This window comes from Corella eumyota, chromosome 1 (genome assembly GCF_963082875.1).
Source record: "Corella eumyota chromosome 1, kaCorEumy4.1, whole genome shotgun sequence".
Taxonomy (NCBI): Eukaryota; Metazoa; Chordata; class Ascidiacea; order Phlebobranchia; family Corellidae; genus Corella; species Corella eumyota.
In genome coordinates this window covers 5,033,997-5,051,078 of record NC_137490.1, presented here as the reverse complement: position 1 = coordinate 5,051,078, position 17,082 = coordinate 5,033,997, and the positions used below count along the sequence as shown (strand labels likewise).

The 17,082-nt window shown below is 38.2% G+C and overlaps 2 protein-coding genes and 15 non-coding genes across 18 annotated transcripts; 1 reads left to right on the top strand and 16 right to left on the bottom strand.

Moving 5' to 3' along the window:
• The first annotated feature begins 173 nt into the window (after positions 1–173).
• On the top strand, positions 174–4,706 carry LOC145764110 (transmembrane protein 39A-like). 2 transcript variants are annotated; one of them, XM_082575700.1, is made up of 10 exons: positions 174–311; positions 823–1,021; positions 1,416–1,547; positions 1,777–1,928; positions 1,994–2,189; positions 2,821–2,937; positions 3,074–3,267; positions 3,427–3,463; positions 3,618–3,757; positions 3,834–4,706. In XM_082575700.1, exons 1-10 carry the CDS (start codon positions 262–264, stop codon positions 3,925–3,927), a joined length of 1,311 nt encoding a protein of 436 aa, XP_082431826.1. In that variant the 5' UTR covers positions 174–261; the 3' UTR covers positions 3,928–4,706. The 2 variants fall into 2 exon arrangements, with proteins under 2 accessions (XP_082431826.1, XP_082431825.1); XM_082575699.1 differs by having other exon boundaries at positions 3,427–3,547.
• LOC145764113 (troponin C, body wall muscle-like) lies at positions 4,344–5,417 on the bottom strand. The gene is made up of 5 exons (XM_082575702.1): positions 5,369–5,417; positions 5,052–5,195; positions 4,810–4,924; positions 4,510–4,652; positions 4,344–4,393 (listed from the first exon to the last, which is right to left on the bottom strand). Exons 1-5 carry the CDS (start codon positions 5,415–5,417, stop codon positions 4,359–4,361), a joined length of 486 nt encoding a protein of 161 aa, XP_082431828.1. The 3' UTR covers positions 4,344–4,358.
• Positions 5,418–6,937: 1,520 nt separating this feature from the next.
• Trnah-gug (transfer RNA histidin (anticodon GUG)) lies at positions 6,938–7,009 on the bottom strand. Its single transcript has one exon. It is a non-coding gene; the product is annotated as a tRNA-His (tRNA).
• A 1,319-nt stretch (positions 7,010–8,328) lies between these two features.
• On the bottom strand, positions 8,329–8,400 carry Trnah-gug (transfer RNA histidin (anticodon GUG)). Its single transcript has one exon. It is a non-coding gene; the product is annotated as a tRNA-His (tRNA).
• Positions 8,401–8,723: 323 nt separating this feature from the next.
• Positions 8,724–8,795, bottom strand: Trnam-cau (transfer RNA methionine (anticodon CAU)). Its single transcript has one exon. It is a non-coding gene; the product is annotated as a tRNA-Met (tRNA).
• Positions 8,796–9,489: 694 nt separating this feature from the next.
• On the bottom strand, positions 9,490–9,561 carry Trnam-cau (transfer RNA methionine (anticodon CAU)). The gene has a single exon. It is a non-coding gene; the product is annotated as a tRNA-Met (tRNA).
• A 158-nt stretch (positions 9,562–9,719) lies between these two features.
• Positions 9,720–9,791, bottom strand: Trnah-gug (transfer RNA histidin (anticodon GUG)). Its single transcript has one exon. It is a non-coding gene; the product is annotated as a tRNA-His (tRNA).
• A 1,089-nt stretch (positions 9,792–10,880) lies between these two features.
• Positions 10,881–10,952, bottom strand: Trnam-cau (transfer RNA methionine (anticodon CAU)). The gene has a single exon. It is a non-coding gene; the product is annotated as a tRNA-Met (tRNA).
• Positions 10,953–11,504: 552 nt separating this feature from the next.
• On the bottom strand, positions 11,505–11,576 carry Trnam-cau (transfer RNA methionine (anticodon CAU)). Its single transcript has one exon. It is a non-coding gene; the product is annotated as a tRNA-Met (tRNA).
• A 553-nt stretch (positions 11,577–12,129) lies between these two features.
• Trnam-cau (transfer RNA methionine (anticodon CAU)) lies at positions 12,130–12,201 on the bottom strand. Its single transcript has one exon. It is a non-coding gene; the product is annotated as a tRNA-Met (tRNA).
• Positions 12,202–13,518: 1,317 nt separating this feature from the next.
• Positions 13,519–13,590, bottom strand: Trnam-cau (transfer RNA methionine (anticodon CAU)). The gene has a single exon. It is a non-coding gene; the product is annotated as a tRNA-Met (tRNA).
• Positions 13,591–13,900: 310 nt separating this feature from the next.
• Positions 13,901–13,972, bottom strand: Trnah-gug (transfer RNA histidin (anticodon GUG)). The gene has a single exon. It is a non-coding gene; the product is annotated as a tRNA-His (tRNA).
• A 5-nt stretch (positions 13,973–13,977) lies between these two features.
• Trnam-cau (transfer RNA methionine (anticodon CAU)) lies at positions 13,978–14,049 on the bottom strand. The gene has a single exon. It is a non-coding gene; the product is annotated as a tRNA-Met (tRNA).
• An 888-nt stretch (positions 14,050–14,937) lies between these two features.
• Trnah-gug (transfer RNA histidin (anticodon GUG)) lies at positions 14,938–15,009 on the bottom strand. The gene has a single exon. It is a non-coding gene; the product is annotated as a tRNA-His (tRNA).
• Positions 15,010–15,321: 312 nt separating this feature from the next.
• Trnam-cau (transfer RNA methionine (anticodon CAU)) lies at positions 15,322–15,393 on the bottom strand. The gene has a single exon. It is a non-coding gene; the product is annotated as a tRNA-Met (tRNA).
• Positions 15,394–15,781: 388 nt separating this feature from the next.
• Trnam-cau (transfer RNA methionine (anticodon CAU)) lies at positions 15,782–15,853 on the bottom strand. Its single transcript has one exon. It is a non-coding gene; the product is annotated as a tRNA-Met (tRNA).
• Positions 15,854–16,635: 782 nt separating this feature from the next.
• Trnah-gug (transfer RNA histidin (anticodon GUG)) lies at positions 16,636–16,707 on the bottom strand. The gene has a single exon. It is a non-coding gene; the product is annotated as a tRNA-His (tRNA).
• Between the last annotated feature and the right edge of the window lie 375 nt (positions 16,708–17,082).

The following is a 17,082-nucleotide window of genomic DNA, read 5'->3' as shown; positions in this document are numbered from 1 at the left end:
ATAAAAACTAAAATACGAAGATTATTAATAAAAAACAAATTAATTTATGCTGAATTCCAAGATGCATTTTATTAAAATAAAATAACGAGGATACCGAACAGCAGTTTTGACTATATGCGTATTTTTTCCACGTTTTTTTACAACGCTTATTTAGTATTGTTTTGATATTTTAATATAGAATTTTATGACGTATTTCGTTTCCCGAATTCTAAATATTTGCATTGTTAAAAATCATATTTCTAACCGTTCTAGAATGTTGAAATGGCTCCCAGAAAAGGTCAATCTAAACTTAGCCACATAAACCGATTAAGGTATTTTTTTGTTAAAATAGTCTTATAAATTTTAGTTTTGTTCCATATCACAGATTAAAATGTACTTATCACTTTTGTGGTTTTATTGCATGTTTATAAAACTTTTTAAATTGTTGTTAAATAGTTTTGTAAGTTTTATTACTTATTTATATTTTTGCAAGGGATTAATATATTATTTTTTTAAAAATTATATCTTTATCCTCGACGTGGGAAGGTTGATTTAACGACTTTAACAAACATAGAGTAACAACTGTTATCCCGACCCATTCTTGAGTTGCTTTTGGCAGTTTGTTATGTAATTAAATATATTTTCCCACTAATTAAGCAGCTTATGAAAGGCTGGCTTAGCAGGAGTTTATACTGTTTATAGGGCCTTACTCAAGGGTGCAACAGCGTAAAAACAGTGGGGATTAAACCCACAACCTCATGTAGTGTGGCAAATGTTCTGACTACTACACCTCTATAAAAGATTATGCCTGTTAAAGAAGTCTAATAAAATGAACTGTTACAGAAATTTGGATCATGGACAAATGCCAGCTACCCCTACTATCAATAAAAGCACGACCAGTAGCAAATCATCGGTGACTTTGGTACCAGTCAGTCATCCTAAAATTCCTGAACTGCCTTCTATGAATGGCCTACTATTCGAAACTTTATTTTTTGCTTACTTAATCACTGCATTATTTGGACAATTTTTATTTATTTATAAGGTAGGTTAAAATATGTAAGTTAGTGATATTGTTGTAATGACAGTGTGATGTTGTATTCAGAACACTCAGCTTAACTAAATGAGACCCTGGGTTCAATTTCCACTGCTCATGCACTAGCGCTCTTAAATAAGGCAATATAAACTCCTAATACTTTACCAGCAGTTTATTTGTCGGCAATTATATTCTATAGTATCCCAAACTGCCAGAGGCAACTTGAGACTGGGTTGGGGTAACTAATATTACTCTATGTTTATGTCATGGAGTCAACCTTATCTTAGAATAAATAAATATAAATATATCAATTATGTATATATGTATAAATACATTAAGCAATGACATACTCTTAAGTCATAATCTTAATGTAATATTACAAACTGTTATAACCATTTTTTAGACAGTGTGGTGGTATCCTAGTAGTTTACCCCCAAGTACCACAACAATCAATTTTCATTTAATTGACGTAAATCTTGTTATTTTTGTGGTGGTCATTTTTTCAAGAAGACTGCTTTGGAAAGTATTATGGCAGGTACTTTGGGTTTCTTATTTATATTTATATTTTTTTTGTAATTCTACTTTTGATTTATAGTCCCCTATATTTTTGATTTGTATCTTGTAACAAAAAATCTTGTTTAAACCATAAATGTAAATTAACAGTATATATAAAATTCAAAATGTCTTTGACTTTTATTATTAATTTAAATTTTTATTTCTTTTAATTAATTAGGCATTAATTTCGTTTTTTATATGATTTCCAGCATTTGTATCCTAACGTAGGAGACACATGGATTTATCTAGCATGGGGTTTAATAGTAACTTGCTGCATATTTTGGCTTGCAAAATTGGTGAAACCTATTTCAGATCTAAGCGAATATGAATCATTCTATAAAATATTTTTTCTTTGCTATCCGTAAGTAAAACCTTACTAATTAAATTTTTAAATCAAGTTGGGATCAAAAAATATTTTATTTGCAGAATTATTTTATGGATCCCCCTTCAAATTCTGACCAAAGATGGCTGTATAAATTATTTTATCAACTACATTAAAGCATCCCTGAATTCATCAAGCAAAAATGTGGTTTTGCCACAAAGGTTAAAAGATGTTCCCACAGATATTGGCGACCAAACTACAAGTTATGCTAACCTTGGGAATGCTTATGATGCTGAACAGGTAAGCTTAATTTTTCTTACAGAATTTTCAATGGCCGGCAGCGTGGTGTAGTGGTAAAAACTCTTGCTACACCACACATGAGGTCGTGGGTTCAATCCCCACTGATCTCATGCTGTAGTGCCCTTGAGTAAGGCGCTATAAATGGTATGAACTCCTGCTGAGCCAGCGCTTAATCAGCAGCATAATTATCGGGCAATTATAGTCTCTATAATATCCCAAACTGCCACAGGCAACTCGAGACTGGGTCGGAGTAACTTATGTTACTCTATGTTTAAGTCGCGCATTCGACTTTCCGACATCGTGGATAAACATATATACAAAAAAAAAACCTGCTACACCGCACATAAGGTCGTAGGTTCAATCCTTTCTGCTCTTATGCTGTAGTGCCTTTAAGTAAGACGTTATAAACGGTACAAACTCCTGCTGAGCCAGCACTTAATCAGCAGCTTAATTACCAGGCAATTATAATCTATATAAAATCCCAAACTGCTAAAGACAACTTTAAACTGGGTTGGAGTAACTGATGATACTCTATGTTTAGGTCGCATTCGACCTTTCCACATCGAGGATGATATATAAAAAAAAAAGAAATAAATAGAGTAGAACAACCCATTTGTTTTGTAAATAATAGGTGAGGGAACAAGTGAGATTATTATGTCAAGATTTCAATTCAAGATTAACCGAAATTGTTTTTAGCTCAATGGTTTGCGCCTACTATGCTGGACTTATGCCAATGTTATTCACAAAAGTAAGTTTTTTGAAGTCAAAATTTTAATTTTGGTTAATCATTAAAAAAATTAATTACTTTTCATTTTGTGATCTAAAGGAGCAATGGATCTAGTAATTTTTCTATTGTCACTCTTACATGTTTAAAAATATTTTAGACGCACCAATCATATGATGTGACTTGGTGTTTACAGCACACTGTTTTGGTGTGGATTAACTCTTTTGCTATGCTCGGCTCTTTTTTGTTTCCACCCAAGTATCAGCAAGTGCTACATAAATGTGCTTCGTTGTTAGGAGGTTACACTCTAGTCAAAAGTGAAATCAGCAATCCAGATATTACCTCTTATCAAGAGTAAGTACTTTTTTGTTTAGGAATTAACAAATTTAAGAAATTTTTTTTTTATATAATTTTTTTTTTTTTTTTTTTTTTTATAATTAACAAATTTAAGAAATTTTTTTTTTTTTTTGAATTCAGTTAAAATTGTATATTAATATGAAATTTTCTTTTTAGTTGGACACCCTATACCGTATACTCATCAGGAACTATTGTAAGATATAAAAATGAATTTTATCTTGCTGTAGGAAAACATAATACTGCGATTCCAAGTGATTCGTCACACCAGCGTTTTTTTGCAAGTTTTGTAATTTTTACATTAACAGCTAACATTAATAAATTTTTAATTTAATTTATTTGTTTTTTAGTTTATGTTTTATAAACCACTGCGAATGTTAAGCTGGTTGCTGGGCCTGCATTTTTCTGTCATTGTTTTTCAAATTCACGTTTTGATTTGGTCAAGTCGGTGGGACCAACTAATTGTTCCAGCACTTTTACAATTTTTCAGGTACTTTTCAATTTAAATTAGTTAAAATTAAAATTGAATTATTTTTTTTTTTAAATTTTATGTTTCATTTTTGTAGTTACTACGTTCTGTTTATAACGCTAAGGGATCGTATAGTATTGGGGAAGGCGTACGCGTTTTTTGAGGAATCTACGCGTCAAAAAATGCAGTAAACTACTAGTGCAATATACAGACTTAACTTGATTTTTAGTCTTTTAAAAATATCACTTGGTTGCCGGCCGTATGGGCTATACTTTAACTGCCAAATGTTCGTTGTAACTTATATTTGCCGACGGTAATTGAGTTGCGTGTGACAAATTGCTACAAACTGTTCGCAGAAGTCGGTTATTGATGTATTCTCTCTACTAAGTTCAAATTGTAGTTGATTGTAGGCTACAATTATCAGTTTCTTGTTTCAACACCGAATAATTCATAATTTTGATACAAAAAATGTTTATTTGCAATAATAAATAGGTTCAACCGCTCAATTTAGGTCGATTTTATTGATTAAGAAAAAAAATCTGTTCTCAAAAAAGTTACAAAAAATGTTGAAGTGTTATTTCTTTCAGTAAATGTGTTTCAAGGGACGCCTTCTTAAAATTATTTATCCTTGTACACCGTCCATCCACAAACTCCATTCTGTTAAAACAAAAAACGTTAAGCTTTATTCCTTATTTACAATATATGAGTTGCTTAACTAAAGCTCTTACAGATGTTAGTTAAATCACACCGTTAATCAAATATATTACAAGTACCTTCAATGTCGATCATTCCGTCCCCGTTTTTGTCTGCCTCCTTGAATAGTTCGTCCACCTCCCAAGATTCTACCGGTGGACTCGCTTTTGTTCCATAAAGAGCATCTTTGAGCTCTTCCCAGTCGATATAACTGTCACCGTCTCTGTTAAGTTTTGTAATGCATTTTAATATATGCCTAGTTCAAAACTGTTTGCTTTAAGGCTACTTATACTTGTTGATACTAATCTCAGTTTATTTTTTTATGTGTTATATTTATTTTAATTTACAAATTTAATATAAAAACAGTTAAATAAACGAACTTGTCCAAGACTCTGAAGATGTCTTTCAATTCTTCCTCTCCCGCTGTTTTACCTTCTTCAGCAATTTGCATGACCATCATGATCAGAAACTCGTCAAAATCAATGGTGCCACTTCCTATAGAATTTAAAAAGGAAAAACTAAACAAAACTCCCAAAATCATTCTACCTAATCGTTCATGCCTAATGCGATTTAGGATAAAATTAAGTTAGGGGATAGTGTTTTTGGTACAAAAATTCATTACCGTCTACGTCCACTTCCTCGACAATTTTGGCAAGTTCCTCTCTGTTTGGGGTTTGTCCCAACATTTTCATGACTCGACCCAACTCGCTTGTGCTGATATCACCACCACCGTCTTCATCAAAGATGTCAAAAGCTTGCTTAAATTCTACACAAAGAACATAAATGGTTGGTTACATAACGTAAAATAATAATATTAATTTGTTTAAACGATATCAACAGATCAAATTGTTGTTGATTTATAATGAGAGCTTATGTCACATAAAGTAATGAGGTTTACGGTATTTTGTGATTTTGAGTATTAGGTTTATTTTAAATTACCTGAAATTTGATCTTTAGAAAGTGAACTTCGTGCATCTTCTACGGTCATCGACTATTAAAACACAAAAAAATTTTACCTTAAATTAGGCATAATTAAACTACATTTTAAAATGTTATATTTTTTTGATATATTTTGGGACTAGGCTTAGTGGTTATGTTATATAGCCAGCTTAGTTATAATTCGATTCTTCCTTTGGGATTACAAATTCAATATTCTTGGCTCAGCTGCCTAATAAATATCGGATATTTTCTTTTTATAGTTAATCTAAACTTGATTTGAACTACGTAAGATGCAATTTAAGTGCAATAAGGGTTATGAAACAACTTTTTTAGTACTACTTTCACCACCGAAAATTTTATAAGGCCTTTAAAGATTTTGATTGTTATAAATGACAGAACAAGAAAAAGGAAAATTAAATCTTACCATCTTGAGTATTTCTTATAAATTTACAACGTTGAAATCCTTCTACAAACGTTTTTGCGATATAAGATTAATAAAATTCAATCTGTTGTTTACTGAGTCTGAACTGAAATGATTTTATTTTAAATACGTCCAGCCACAACGATTCCAAAGTGGCAATGTCATAAGTTTAATAAGAATGCATTTGTTCACACTAAAGTGACGACAAACGCGTCAACAATCAACAGCTGGTGACTTTTTTCACCTTTGCAATAGAACACTGAATTTATATTTAGAAAACCTATTCTCAATATTATTAATTTTCATTAGGTATTAAAATACATAAACAACATTATATTTTCAAAATATAAAAACTTTATTTAAAATCTTATTAACTTGTTATCGTATCATTTTAAACAACACCTGGCTTAAAAAATCACCGAAAACAACTACTTGTTTTTTCTACAACAAATATACAAAAGTGTAAAAAGCGACCATTAAAAATGAGATAGATTGTTAACAGAATGCCGTAACCAGAATGCTAACCTCTGTTGTTTCGACTAACACCTCGAAACTTATAAAATAACGTGAAGAACTAACCACTATACGATTACAGCGCAAGTAGCAGAGAATGGTTTCGATCCATCGACCTCTGGGTTATGGGCCCAGCACGCTTCCGCTGCGCCACTCTGCTGTTAAATATGAAAGAGTAAGAGCCCTCTGCAGCACGCGGCAAGTGGCGCGAACATTCAAAATGAGATAAAATGTAGATAAAATTTGGTAACCGGTATTCAAACCTGGATTGTGAAGGCCACAAATTAATGCAAGATAGGCCTATTTAAAAAAGTCATGTACGGAAAAAATGCTGTAACTAGGATTCGAACCTGGGTTGTCACGGCCACAACGTGAAGTACTAACCAGTATACGATTACAGCGCAAGTAGCAGAGGATGGTTTCGATCCATCGACCTCTGGTTTATGGGGCCAGCACGCTTCCGCTGCGCCACTCTGTTATGAGCTATTCAAGAGTAAAGTCTCTTGCAGCAAACGGCAATTAGCGCAAATATTTAAAAATGAAAAGATTGTTAAAAAATATGCTGTAACCAGGATTCTAACCTAAGTTGTTTCGGCCAAAAGCTCAAACCTTCTAAAATATTATAGAAAAAAGTGTGCTGTAACCAGGATTCGAACCTGGGTTGTCACGGCCACAACGTGAAGTACTAACCACTATACGATTACAGCGATGGTAGCAGAGAATGGTTTCGATCCATCGACCTCTGGGTTATGGGCCCAGCACGCTTCCGCTGCGCCACTCTGCTTTGATCCATTTAAGAGTAAAAGCCCACGTCAGCACGCGGCAAGTAGCGCGAACATTCAAAATGAGATAGATTGTAGATGAAATTGGATGTAAACAGGATTCTAACTTGGGTTTTCATGGCCCAAAAGTTAATTATTTACTATACGATTACAGCTTTAGTAGCGCAAACGGTTGAGATAGATAATCTCCTGAATTTAAGCCCAGCTTGATAATAAAAACTTATCCTACTACAATCAAAAGTAAAAAATAACCAACTTCAGCGAGCGGGTAAAATCGCCAACTTGCTAAAATGTTAGATGTAGAAGAAAATGTGCTGCAACCAGGATTCGAACCTTGGTTGTCACGGCCACAACGTGAAGTACTAACCACTATACGATTACAGCGAAAGTAGCAGAGAATGGTTTCGATCCATCGTCCTCTGGGTTATGGGCACAGCACGCTTCCGCTGCGCCACTCTGCTGTGAAAAATAAAAGAGTAAGTGCCCTCTGCAGCACGCGGCAAGTGGCGCGAACATTCAAAATGAGATAAAATGTAGATAAAATTTGGTAACCGGTATTCAAACCTGGATTGTGAAGGCCACAAATTAATGCAAGATAGGCCTATTTAAAAAACTCATGTACGGAAAAAAATGCTGTAACCAGGATTCGAACCTGGGTTGTCACGGCCACAACGTGAAGTACTAACCACTATACGATTACAACGCGAGTAGCATAGGATGGTTTCGATCCATCGACCTCTGGGTTATGGGCCCAGCATGCTTCCGCTGCGCCACTCTGCTATGAGATATTCAAGGGTAAAGTCCCTTGCAGCACGCGGCAATTAGCGCAAATATTTAAAAATGAATAGATCTTTAAAAAAAATGCTGTAACCAGAATTCTAACCTGAGTTATTTCGGCCAAAAGCTCAAACCTACTAAAATATTATAGAAAAAAAATGGGCTGTAACCAGGATTCAAACCTGGGTTGTCACGGCCACAACGTGAAGTACTAACCACTATACGATTACAGCGCAAGTAGCAGAGGATGGTTTCGATCCATCGACCTCTGGGTTATGGGCCCAGCACGCTTCAGCTGCGCCACTCTGCTATGAGATATTCAAGGGTAAAATCCCTTGCACCAAACGGCAAGTAGCGCAAATATTTAAAAATGTAAAGATTGTTAAAAATATGCTGTAACCAGGATTCTAACCTAAGTTGTTTCGGCCAAAAGCTCAAACCTACTAAAATATTATAGAAAAAAAACGTGCTGTAACCAGGATTCGAACCTGGGTTGTCACGGCCACAACGTGAAGTACTAACCACTATACGATTACAGCGCAAGTAGCAGAGAATGGTTTCGATCCATCGACCTCTGGGTTATGGGCCCAGCACGCTTCCGCTGCGCCACTCTGCTGTGAAATATGAAAAAATAAGAGCCCTCTGCAGCAAGCGGCAAGTGGCGCGAACATTCAAAATGAGATAAAATGTAGATAAAATTTGGTAACCGGTTTTCAAACCTGGATTGTGAAGGCCACAAATTAATGCAAGTTAGGCCTATTTAAAAAAGTCATGTACGGAAAAAATGCTGTAACTAGGATTCGAACCTGGGTTGTCACGGCCACAACGTGAAGTACTAACCACTATACGATTACAGCGCATGTAGCAGAGGATGGTTTCGAACCATCGACCTCTGGGTTATGGGCCCAGCACGCTTCCGCTGCGCCACTCTACTATGAGATATTCAAGGGTAAAGTCCCTTGCAGCAAACGGCAAGTAGCGCAAATATTTAAAAATGAAAAGATAGTTAAAAAATATGCTGTAACCAGGATTCTAACCTGAGTTGTTTCGGCCAAAAGCTCAAACCTACTAAAATATTATAGGAAAAAATGTGCTGTAACCAGGATTCGAACCTGGGTTGTCACGGCCACAACGTGAAGTACTAACCACTATACGGTTACAGCGAAAGTAGCAGAGGATGGTTTCGATCTATCGACCTCTGGGTTATGGGCCCAGCACGCTTCCGCTGCGCCACTCTGCTATGATGCATTCAAGAGTAAGAGCCCATTTCAGCACGCGGTAAGTAGCGCGAACATTTAAAATGAGATAGATTGTAGATGAAATTGGATGTAAAAAGGATTTCTAATTTAGGTTTTCATGGCCCAAAAGTTAATTATTTACTATACGATTACAGCTTTAGTAGCACAAATGGTTGAGATTGATAAACTCCTGAATTTAAGCCCAGCTTGATAATAAAAACTTATCCTACTACAATCAAAAGTAAAAAATAACCAACTTCAGCGAGCGTGTAAAATCGCCAACTTTCTAAAATGTTAGATGTAGAAAAAAATGTGCTGTAACCAGGATTCGAACCTTGGTTGTCACGGCCACAACGTGTAGTACTAACCACTATACGATTACAGCAAAAGTAGCAGAGGATGGTTTCGATCCATCGACCTCTGGGTTATGGGCCCAGCACGCTTCCGCTGCGCCACTCTGCTATGACATATTAAATGATAAAGTCCCTTGCACCAAACGACAAGTAGCGCAAATATTTAAAAATGAAAAGATTGTTAAAAAATATGCTGTAACCAGAATTCTAACCTGAGTTATTTCGGCCAAAAGCTCAAACCTACTAAAATATTATAGAAAAAAAATGTGCTGTAACCAGGATTCGAACCTGGGTTGTCACGGCCACAACGTGAAGTACTAACCACTATACGATTACAGCGCAAGTAGCAGAGAATGGTTTCGATCCATCGACCTCTGGGTTATGGGCCCAGCACGCTTCCGCTGCGCCACTCTGCTGTGAAATATGAAAGAATAAGAGCCCTCTGCAGCAAGCGGCAAGTGGCGCGAACATTCAAAATGAGATAAAATGTAGATAAAATTTGGTAACCGGTTTTCAAACCTGGCTTGTGAAGGCCACAAATTAATGCAAGTTAGGCCTATTTAAAAAAGTCATGTACGGAAAAAATGCTGTAACTAGGATTCGAACCTGGGTTGTCACGGCCACAACGTGAAGTACTAACCACTACACGATTACAGCGCATGTAGCAGAGGATGGTTTCGAACCATCGACCTCTGGTTTATGGGCCCAGCACGCTTCCGCTGCGCCACTCTACTGTGAGATATTCAAGGGTAAAGTCCCTTGCAGCAAACGGCCATTACCGCAAATATTTAAAAATGAAAAGATAGTTAAAAAATATGCTGTAACCAGGATTCTAACCTGAGTTGTTTCGGCCAAAAGCTCAAACCTACTAAAATATTATAGGAAAAAATGTGCTGTAACCAGGATTCGAACCTGGGTTGTCACGGCCACAACGTGAAGTACTAACCACTATACGGTTACAGCGAAAGTAGCAGAGGATGGTTTCGATCCATCGACCTCTGGGTTATGGGCCTAGCACGCTTCCGCTGCGCCACTCTGCTATGATGCATTCAAGAGTAAGAGCCCATTTCAGCACACGGCAAGTAGCGCGAACATTCAAAATGAGATAGATTGTAGATGAAATTGGATGTAAAAAGGATTTCTAATTTAGGTTTTCATGGCCCAAAAGTTAATTATTTACTATACGATTACAGCTTTAGTAGCACAAATGGTTGAGATTGATAAACTCCTGAATTTAAGCCCAGCTTGATAATAAAAACTTATCCTACTACAATCAAAAGTAAAAAATAACCAACTTCAGCGAGCGTGTAAAATCGCCAACTTTCTAAAATGTTAGATGTAGAAAAAAATGTGCTGTAACCAGGATTCGAACCTTGGTTGTCACGGCCACAACGTGTAGTACTAACCACTATACGATTACAGCGAAAGTAGCAGAGGATGGTTTCGATCCATCGACCTCTGGGTTATGGGCCCAGCACGCTTCCGCTGCGCCACTCTGCTATGAATTATGAAAGAATAAGAGTCCTTTGCAGCACGCGGCAAGTGGCGCGAACATTCAAAATGAGATAAAATGTAGATAAAATTTGGTAACCGGTTTTCAAACTTGGATTGTGAAGGCCACAAATTAATGCAAGATAGGCCTATTTAAAAAAGTCATGTACGGAAAAATTGCTGTAACTAGGATTCAAACCTGGGTTGTCACGGCCACAACGTGAAGTACTAACCACTATACGATTCAGCGTGAGTAGCAGAGGATGGTTTCGATCCATCGACCTCTGGGTTATTGGCCCAGCACGCTTCCGCTGCGCCACTCTGCTATGACATATTCAAGGGTAAAGTCCCTTGCAGCAAACGGCAAGTAGCGCAAATATTTAAAAATGAAAATATTGTTAAAAAATATGCTGTAACCAGAATTCTAACCTGAGTTATTTCGGCCAAAAGCTCAAACCTACTAAAACATTATAGAAAAAAAATTTGCTGTAACCAGGATTCAAACCTGGGTTGTCACGGCCACAACTTGAAGTACTAAGCACTATACGATTACAGCGAAAGTAGCAGAGGATGGTTTCGATCCATCGACCTCTGGGTTATGGGCCCAGCACGCTTCCGCTGCGCCACTCTGCTATGACATATTCAATGATAAAGTCCCTTGCAGCAAACGGCAAGTAGCGCAAATATTTAAAAATGAAAAGATTGTTAAAAAATATGCTGTAACCAGAATTCTAACCTGAGTTATTTCGGCCAAAAGCTCAAACCTACTAAAATATTATAGAAAAAAAATGTGCTGTAACCAGGATTCGAACCTGGGTTGTCACGGCCACAACGTGAAGTACTAACCACTATTCGATTACAGCGCAAGTAGCAGAGAATGGTTTCGATCCATCGACCTCTGGGTTATGGGCCCAGCACGCTTCCGCTGCGCCACTCTGCTGTGAAATATGAAAGAATAAGAGCCGTCTGCAGCAAGCGGCAAGTGGCGCGAACATTCAAAATGAGATAAAATGTAGATAAAATTTGGTAACCGGTTTTCAAACCTAGATTGTGAAGGCCACAAATTAATGCAAGTTAGGCCTATTTAAAAAAGTCATGTACGGAAAAAATGCTGTAACTAGGATTCGAACCTGGGTTGTCACGGCCACAACGTGAAGTACTAACCACTATACGATTACAGCGCATGTAGCAGAGGATGGTTTCGAACCATCGACCTCTGGGTTATGGGCCCAGCACGCTTCCGCTGCGCCACTCTACTATGAGATATTCAAGGGTAAAGTCCCTTGCAGCAAACGGCAAGTAGCGCAAATATTTAAAAATGAAAATATTGTTAAAAAATTGCTGTAACCAGGATTCTAACCTCAGTTATTTCGGCCAAAAGCTCAAACCTACTAAAATATTATAGAAAAAAAAATGTGCTGTAACCAGGATTCGAACCTGGGTTGTAACGGCCACAACGTGAAGTACTATCCACTATACGATTACAGCGATGGTAGCAGAGAATGGTTTCGATCCATCGACCTCTGAGTTATGAGCCCAGCACGCTTCCGCTGCGCCACTCTGCTATGAGCCATTCAAGAGTAAGAGCCCACGTCAGCACGCGGCAAGTAGCGCGAACATTCAAAATGAGATAGATTGTAGATGAAATTGGATGTAAACAGGATTCTAACTTGGGTTTTCATGGCCCATAAGTTAATTATTTACTATTCGATTACAGCTTTAGTAGCGCAAACGGTTGAGATAGATAAACTCCTGAATTTAAGCCCAGCTTGATAATAAAAACTTATCCTACTACAATCAAAAGTAAAAAATAACCAACTTCAGCGAGCGGGTAAAATCGCCAACTTGCTAAAATGTTAGATGTAGAAAAAAATGTGCTGTAACCAGGATTCCAACCTTGGTTGACCTGGCCACAACGTGACGAACTAACCATTATACGATTACAGCGAAAGTAGCAGAGAATGGTTTCGATCCATCGACCTCTGGGTTATGTGCACAGCACGCTTCCGCTGCGCCACTCTGCTGTGAAATATGAAAGAGTAAGAGCCCCCTGCAGCACGCGGCAAGTGGCGCGAAATTCAAAATGAGATAAAATGTATATAAAATTTGGTAACCGGTATTCAAACCTGGATTGTGAAGGCCACAAATTAATGCAAGATAGGCCTATTTAAAAAACTCATGTACGGAAAAAAAATGCTGTAACCAGGATTCGAACCTGGGTTGTCACGGCCACAACGTGAAGTACTAAACACTATACGATTACAGCGTGAGTAGCATAGGATGGTTTCGATCCATCGACCTCTGGGTTATGGGCCCAGCACGCTTCCGCTGCGCAACTCTGCTATGAGATATTCAAGGGTAAAGTCCCTTGCAGCAAACGGAAATTAGCGCAAATATTTAAAAATGAAAAGATTGTTAAAAAATATGCTGTAACCAGGATTCTAACCTGAGTTGTTTCGGCCAAAAGCTCAAACCTTCTAAAATATTATAGAAAAAATTGCTGTAACCAGGATTCGAACCTGGGTTGTCACAGCCACAACGTAAAGTACTAACCACTACACGATTACAGCGCAAGTAGCAGAGAATGGTTTCGATCCATCGACCTCTGGGTTATGAGCCCAGCACGCTTCCGCTGCGCCACTCTGCTATGACCCATTGAAGAGTAAGAGCCCACGTCATCACGCGGCAAGAAGCGCGAACATTCAAAATGAGGTAGATTGTAGATGAAATTGGATGTAAACAGGATTCTAACTTGGGTTTTCATGGCCCAAAAGTTAATTATTTACTCTACGATTACAGCTTTAGTAGCGCAATTGGTTGAGATAGATAAACTCCTGAATTTAAGCCCAGCTTGATAATAAAAACTCACCCTACTACAATCAAAAGTAAAAAATGACCAACTTCAGCGAGCGGGTGAAATCGCCAACTTGCTAAAATGTTAGATGTAGAAAAAAATGTGCTGTAACCAGGATTCGAACCTGGGTTGTCACGGCCACAACGTGAAGTACTAACCACTATACGATTACAGCGCAAGTAGCAGAGGATGGTTTCGATCCATCGACCTCTGGGTTATGGGCCCAGCACGCTTCCGCTGCGCCACTCTGCTATGAGATTTTCAAGGGTAAAGTCCCTTGCAGCCAACGGCAAGTAGCGCAAATATTTAAAAATGCATAGATTGTTAAAAATATGCTGTAACCAGGATTCTAACCTAAGTTGTTTCGGCCAATAGCTCAAACCTACTAAAATATTATAGAAAAAAAATGTGCTGTAACCAGGATTCGAACCTGGGTTGTCACGGCCACAACGTAAAGTACTAACCACTATACGATTACAGCGCAAGTAGCAGAGAATGGTTTCGATCCATCGACCTCTGAGTTATGGGCCCAGCACGCTTCCGCTGCGCCACTCTGCTTTAAAATATGAAAGAGTAAGAGCCCTCTGCAGCACGCGGCATTTGGCGCGAACATTCAAAATGAGATAAAATGTAGATAAAATTTGGTAACCGGTATTCAAACCTGGATTGTTAAGGCCACAAATTAATGCAAGATAGGCCTATTTAAAAAAGTCATGTACGGAAAAATTGCTGTAACTAGGATTCGAACCTGGGTTGTCACGGCCACAACGTGAAGTACTAACCACTATACGATTACAGCGCAAGTAGCAGAGAATGGTTTCGATCCATCGACCTCTGAGTTATGGGCACAGCACGCTTCCGCTGCGCCACTCTGCTTTAAAATATGAAAGAGTAAGAGCCCTCTGTAGCACGCGGCATTTGGCGCGAACATTCAAAATGAGATAAAATGTAGATAAAATTTGGTAACCGGTATTCAAACCTGGATTGTGAAGTCCACAAATTAATGCAAGATAGGTCTATTTAAAAAAGTCATGTACGGAAAAAAAATGCTGTAACCAGGATTCGAACCTGGGTTGTTAAGGTCACAAACTAATCAGGATAACTATAAAGACATTTAAAAAAGTCATGTACGGAAAAAAATGCTGTAACCAGGATTCGAACCTGGGTTGTCACGGCCACAACGTGAAGTACTAACCACTATACGATTACAGCAGAACTAGCAGAGGATGGTTTCGATCCATCGACCTCTGGGTTATTGGTCCAGCACGCTTCCGCTGCGCCACTCTGCTATGAGCCATACAAGAATAAGAGCCCATTTCAGCACGCGGCAAGTAGCGCGAATATTTAAAAATGAAAAGATTGTTAAAAAATGTGCTGTAACTAGGATTCTAACCTGAGTTGTTTCGGCCAAAAGCTCAAACCTACTAAAATATTATAGGAAAAAATGTGCTGTAACCAGGATTCGATCTTGGGTTGTCACGGCCACAACGTGAAGTACTAACCACTATACGGTTACAGCAAAAGTAGCAGAGGATGGTTTCGATCCATCGACCTCTGGGTTATGGGCCCAGCACGCTTCCGCTGCGCCACTCTGCTATGATGCATTCAAGAGTAAGAGCCCATTTCAGCACGCGGCAAGTAGCGCGAACATTCAAAATGAGATAGATTGTAGATGAAATTGGATGTAAAAAGGATTTCTAATTTAGGTTTTCATGGCCCAAAAGTTAATTATTTACTATACGATTACAGCTTTAGTAGCACAAATGGTTGAGATTGATAAACTCCTGAATTTAAGCCCAGCTTGATAATAAAAACTTATCCTACTACAATCAAAAGTAAAAAATAACCAACTTCAGCGAGCGTGTAAAATCGCCAACTTTCTAAAATGTTAGATGTAGAAAAAAATGTGCTGTAACCAGGATTCGAACCTTGGTTGTCACGGCCACAACGTGTAGTACTAACCACTATACGATTACAGCGAAAGTAGCAGAGGATGGTTTCGATCCATCGACCTCTGGGTTATGGGCCCAGCACGCTTCCGCTGCGCCACTCTGCTATGAAATATGAAAGAATAAGAGCCCTTTGCAGCACGCGGCAAGTGGCGCGAACATTCAAATTGAGATAAAATGTAGATAAAATTTGGTAACCGGTTTTCAAACCTGGATTGTGAAGGCTACAAATTAATGCAAGATAGGCCTATTTAAAAAAGTCATGTACGGAAAAATTGCTGTAACTAGGATTCGAACCTGGGTTGTCACGGCCACAACGTGAAGTACTAACAACTATACGATTCAGCGTGAGTAGCAGAGGATGGTTTCGATCCATCGACCTCTGAGTTATGGGCCCAGCACGCTTCCGCTGCGCCACTCTGCTATGACTTATTCAAGGGTAAAGTCCCTTGCAGCAAACGGCAAGTAGCGCAAATATTTAAAAATGAAAATATTGTTAAAAAATATGCTGTAACCAGAAATCTAACCTGAGTTATTTCGGCCAAAAGCTCAAACCTACTAAAATATTATAGAAAAAAAATGTGCTGTAACCAGGATTCGAACCTGGGTTGTCACGGCCACAACGTGAAGTACTAAGCACTATACGATTACAGCAAAAGTAGCAGAGGATGGTTTCGATCCATCCACCTGTGGGTTATGGGCCCAGCACGCTTCCGCTGCGCCACTCTGCTTTTTCATATTCAATGGTAAAGTCCCTTGCAGCAAACGGCAAGTAGCGCAAATATTTAAAAATGAAAAGATTGTTAAAAAATATGCTGTAACCAGAATTCTAACCTGAGTTATTTCGGCCAAAAGCTCAAACCTACTAAAATATTATAGATAAAAAATGTGCTGTAACCAGGACTCGAACCTGGGTTGTCACGGCCACAACGTGAAGTACTAACCACTATACGATTACAGCGTGAGTAGCAGAGGATGGTTTCGAACCATCGACCTCTGGGTTATGGGCCCAGCACGCTTCCGCTGCGCAACTCTGCTATGAGATTTTCAAGGGTAAAGTCCCTTGCAGCAAACGACAATTAGCGCAAATATTTAAAAATGAAAAGATTGTTAAAAAATATGCTGTAACCAGGATTCGAACCTGAGTTGTTTCGGCCAAAAGCTCAAACCTTCTAAAATATTATAGAAAAAAATGCTGTAACCAGGATTCGAACCTGGGTTGTCACGGCCACAACGTAAAGTACTAACCACTATACGATTACAGCGCAAGTAGCAGAGAATGGTTTCGATCCGTCGACCTCTGGGTTATGAGCCCAGCACGCTTCCGCTGCGCCAC

Excerpts from the sequence above, each read along its gene's own strand:
- LOC145764110 (XM_082575699.1), top strand. The coding sequence starts at position 262 with ATGGCTCCCAGAAAAGGTCAATCTAAACTTAGCCACATAAACCGATTA. Across the intron at positions 2,938-3,073 it reads TGCCAATGTTATTCACAAAA|ACGCACCAATCATATGATGT; the intron begins GTAAGTTTTTTG and ends AAAATATTTTAG. Across the intron at positions 3,268-3,426 it reads GATATTACCTCTTATCAAGA|TTGGACACCCTATACCGTAT; the intron begins GTAAGTACTTTT and ends TTTTCTTTTTAG.
- LOC145764113 (XM_082575702.1), bottom strand. The coding sequence starts at position 5,417 with ATGACCGTAGAAGATGCACGAAGTTCACTTTCTAAAGATCAAATTTCA. Across the intron at positions 5,196-5,368 it reads TTCTAAAGATCAAATTTCAG|AATTTAAGCAAGCTTTTGAC; the intron begins GTAATTTAAAAT and ends TTCTTTGTGTAG. Across the intron at positions 4,653-4,809 it reads ATCTTCAGAGTCTTGGACAA|AGACGGTGACAGTTATATCG; the intron begins GTTCGTTTATTT and ends AAAACTTAACAG.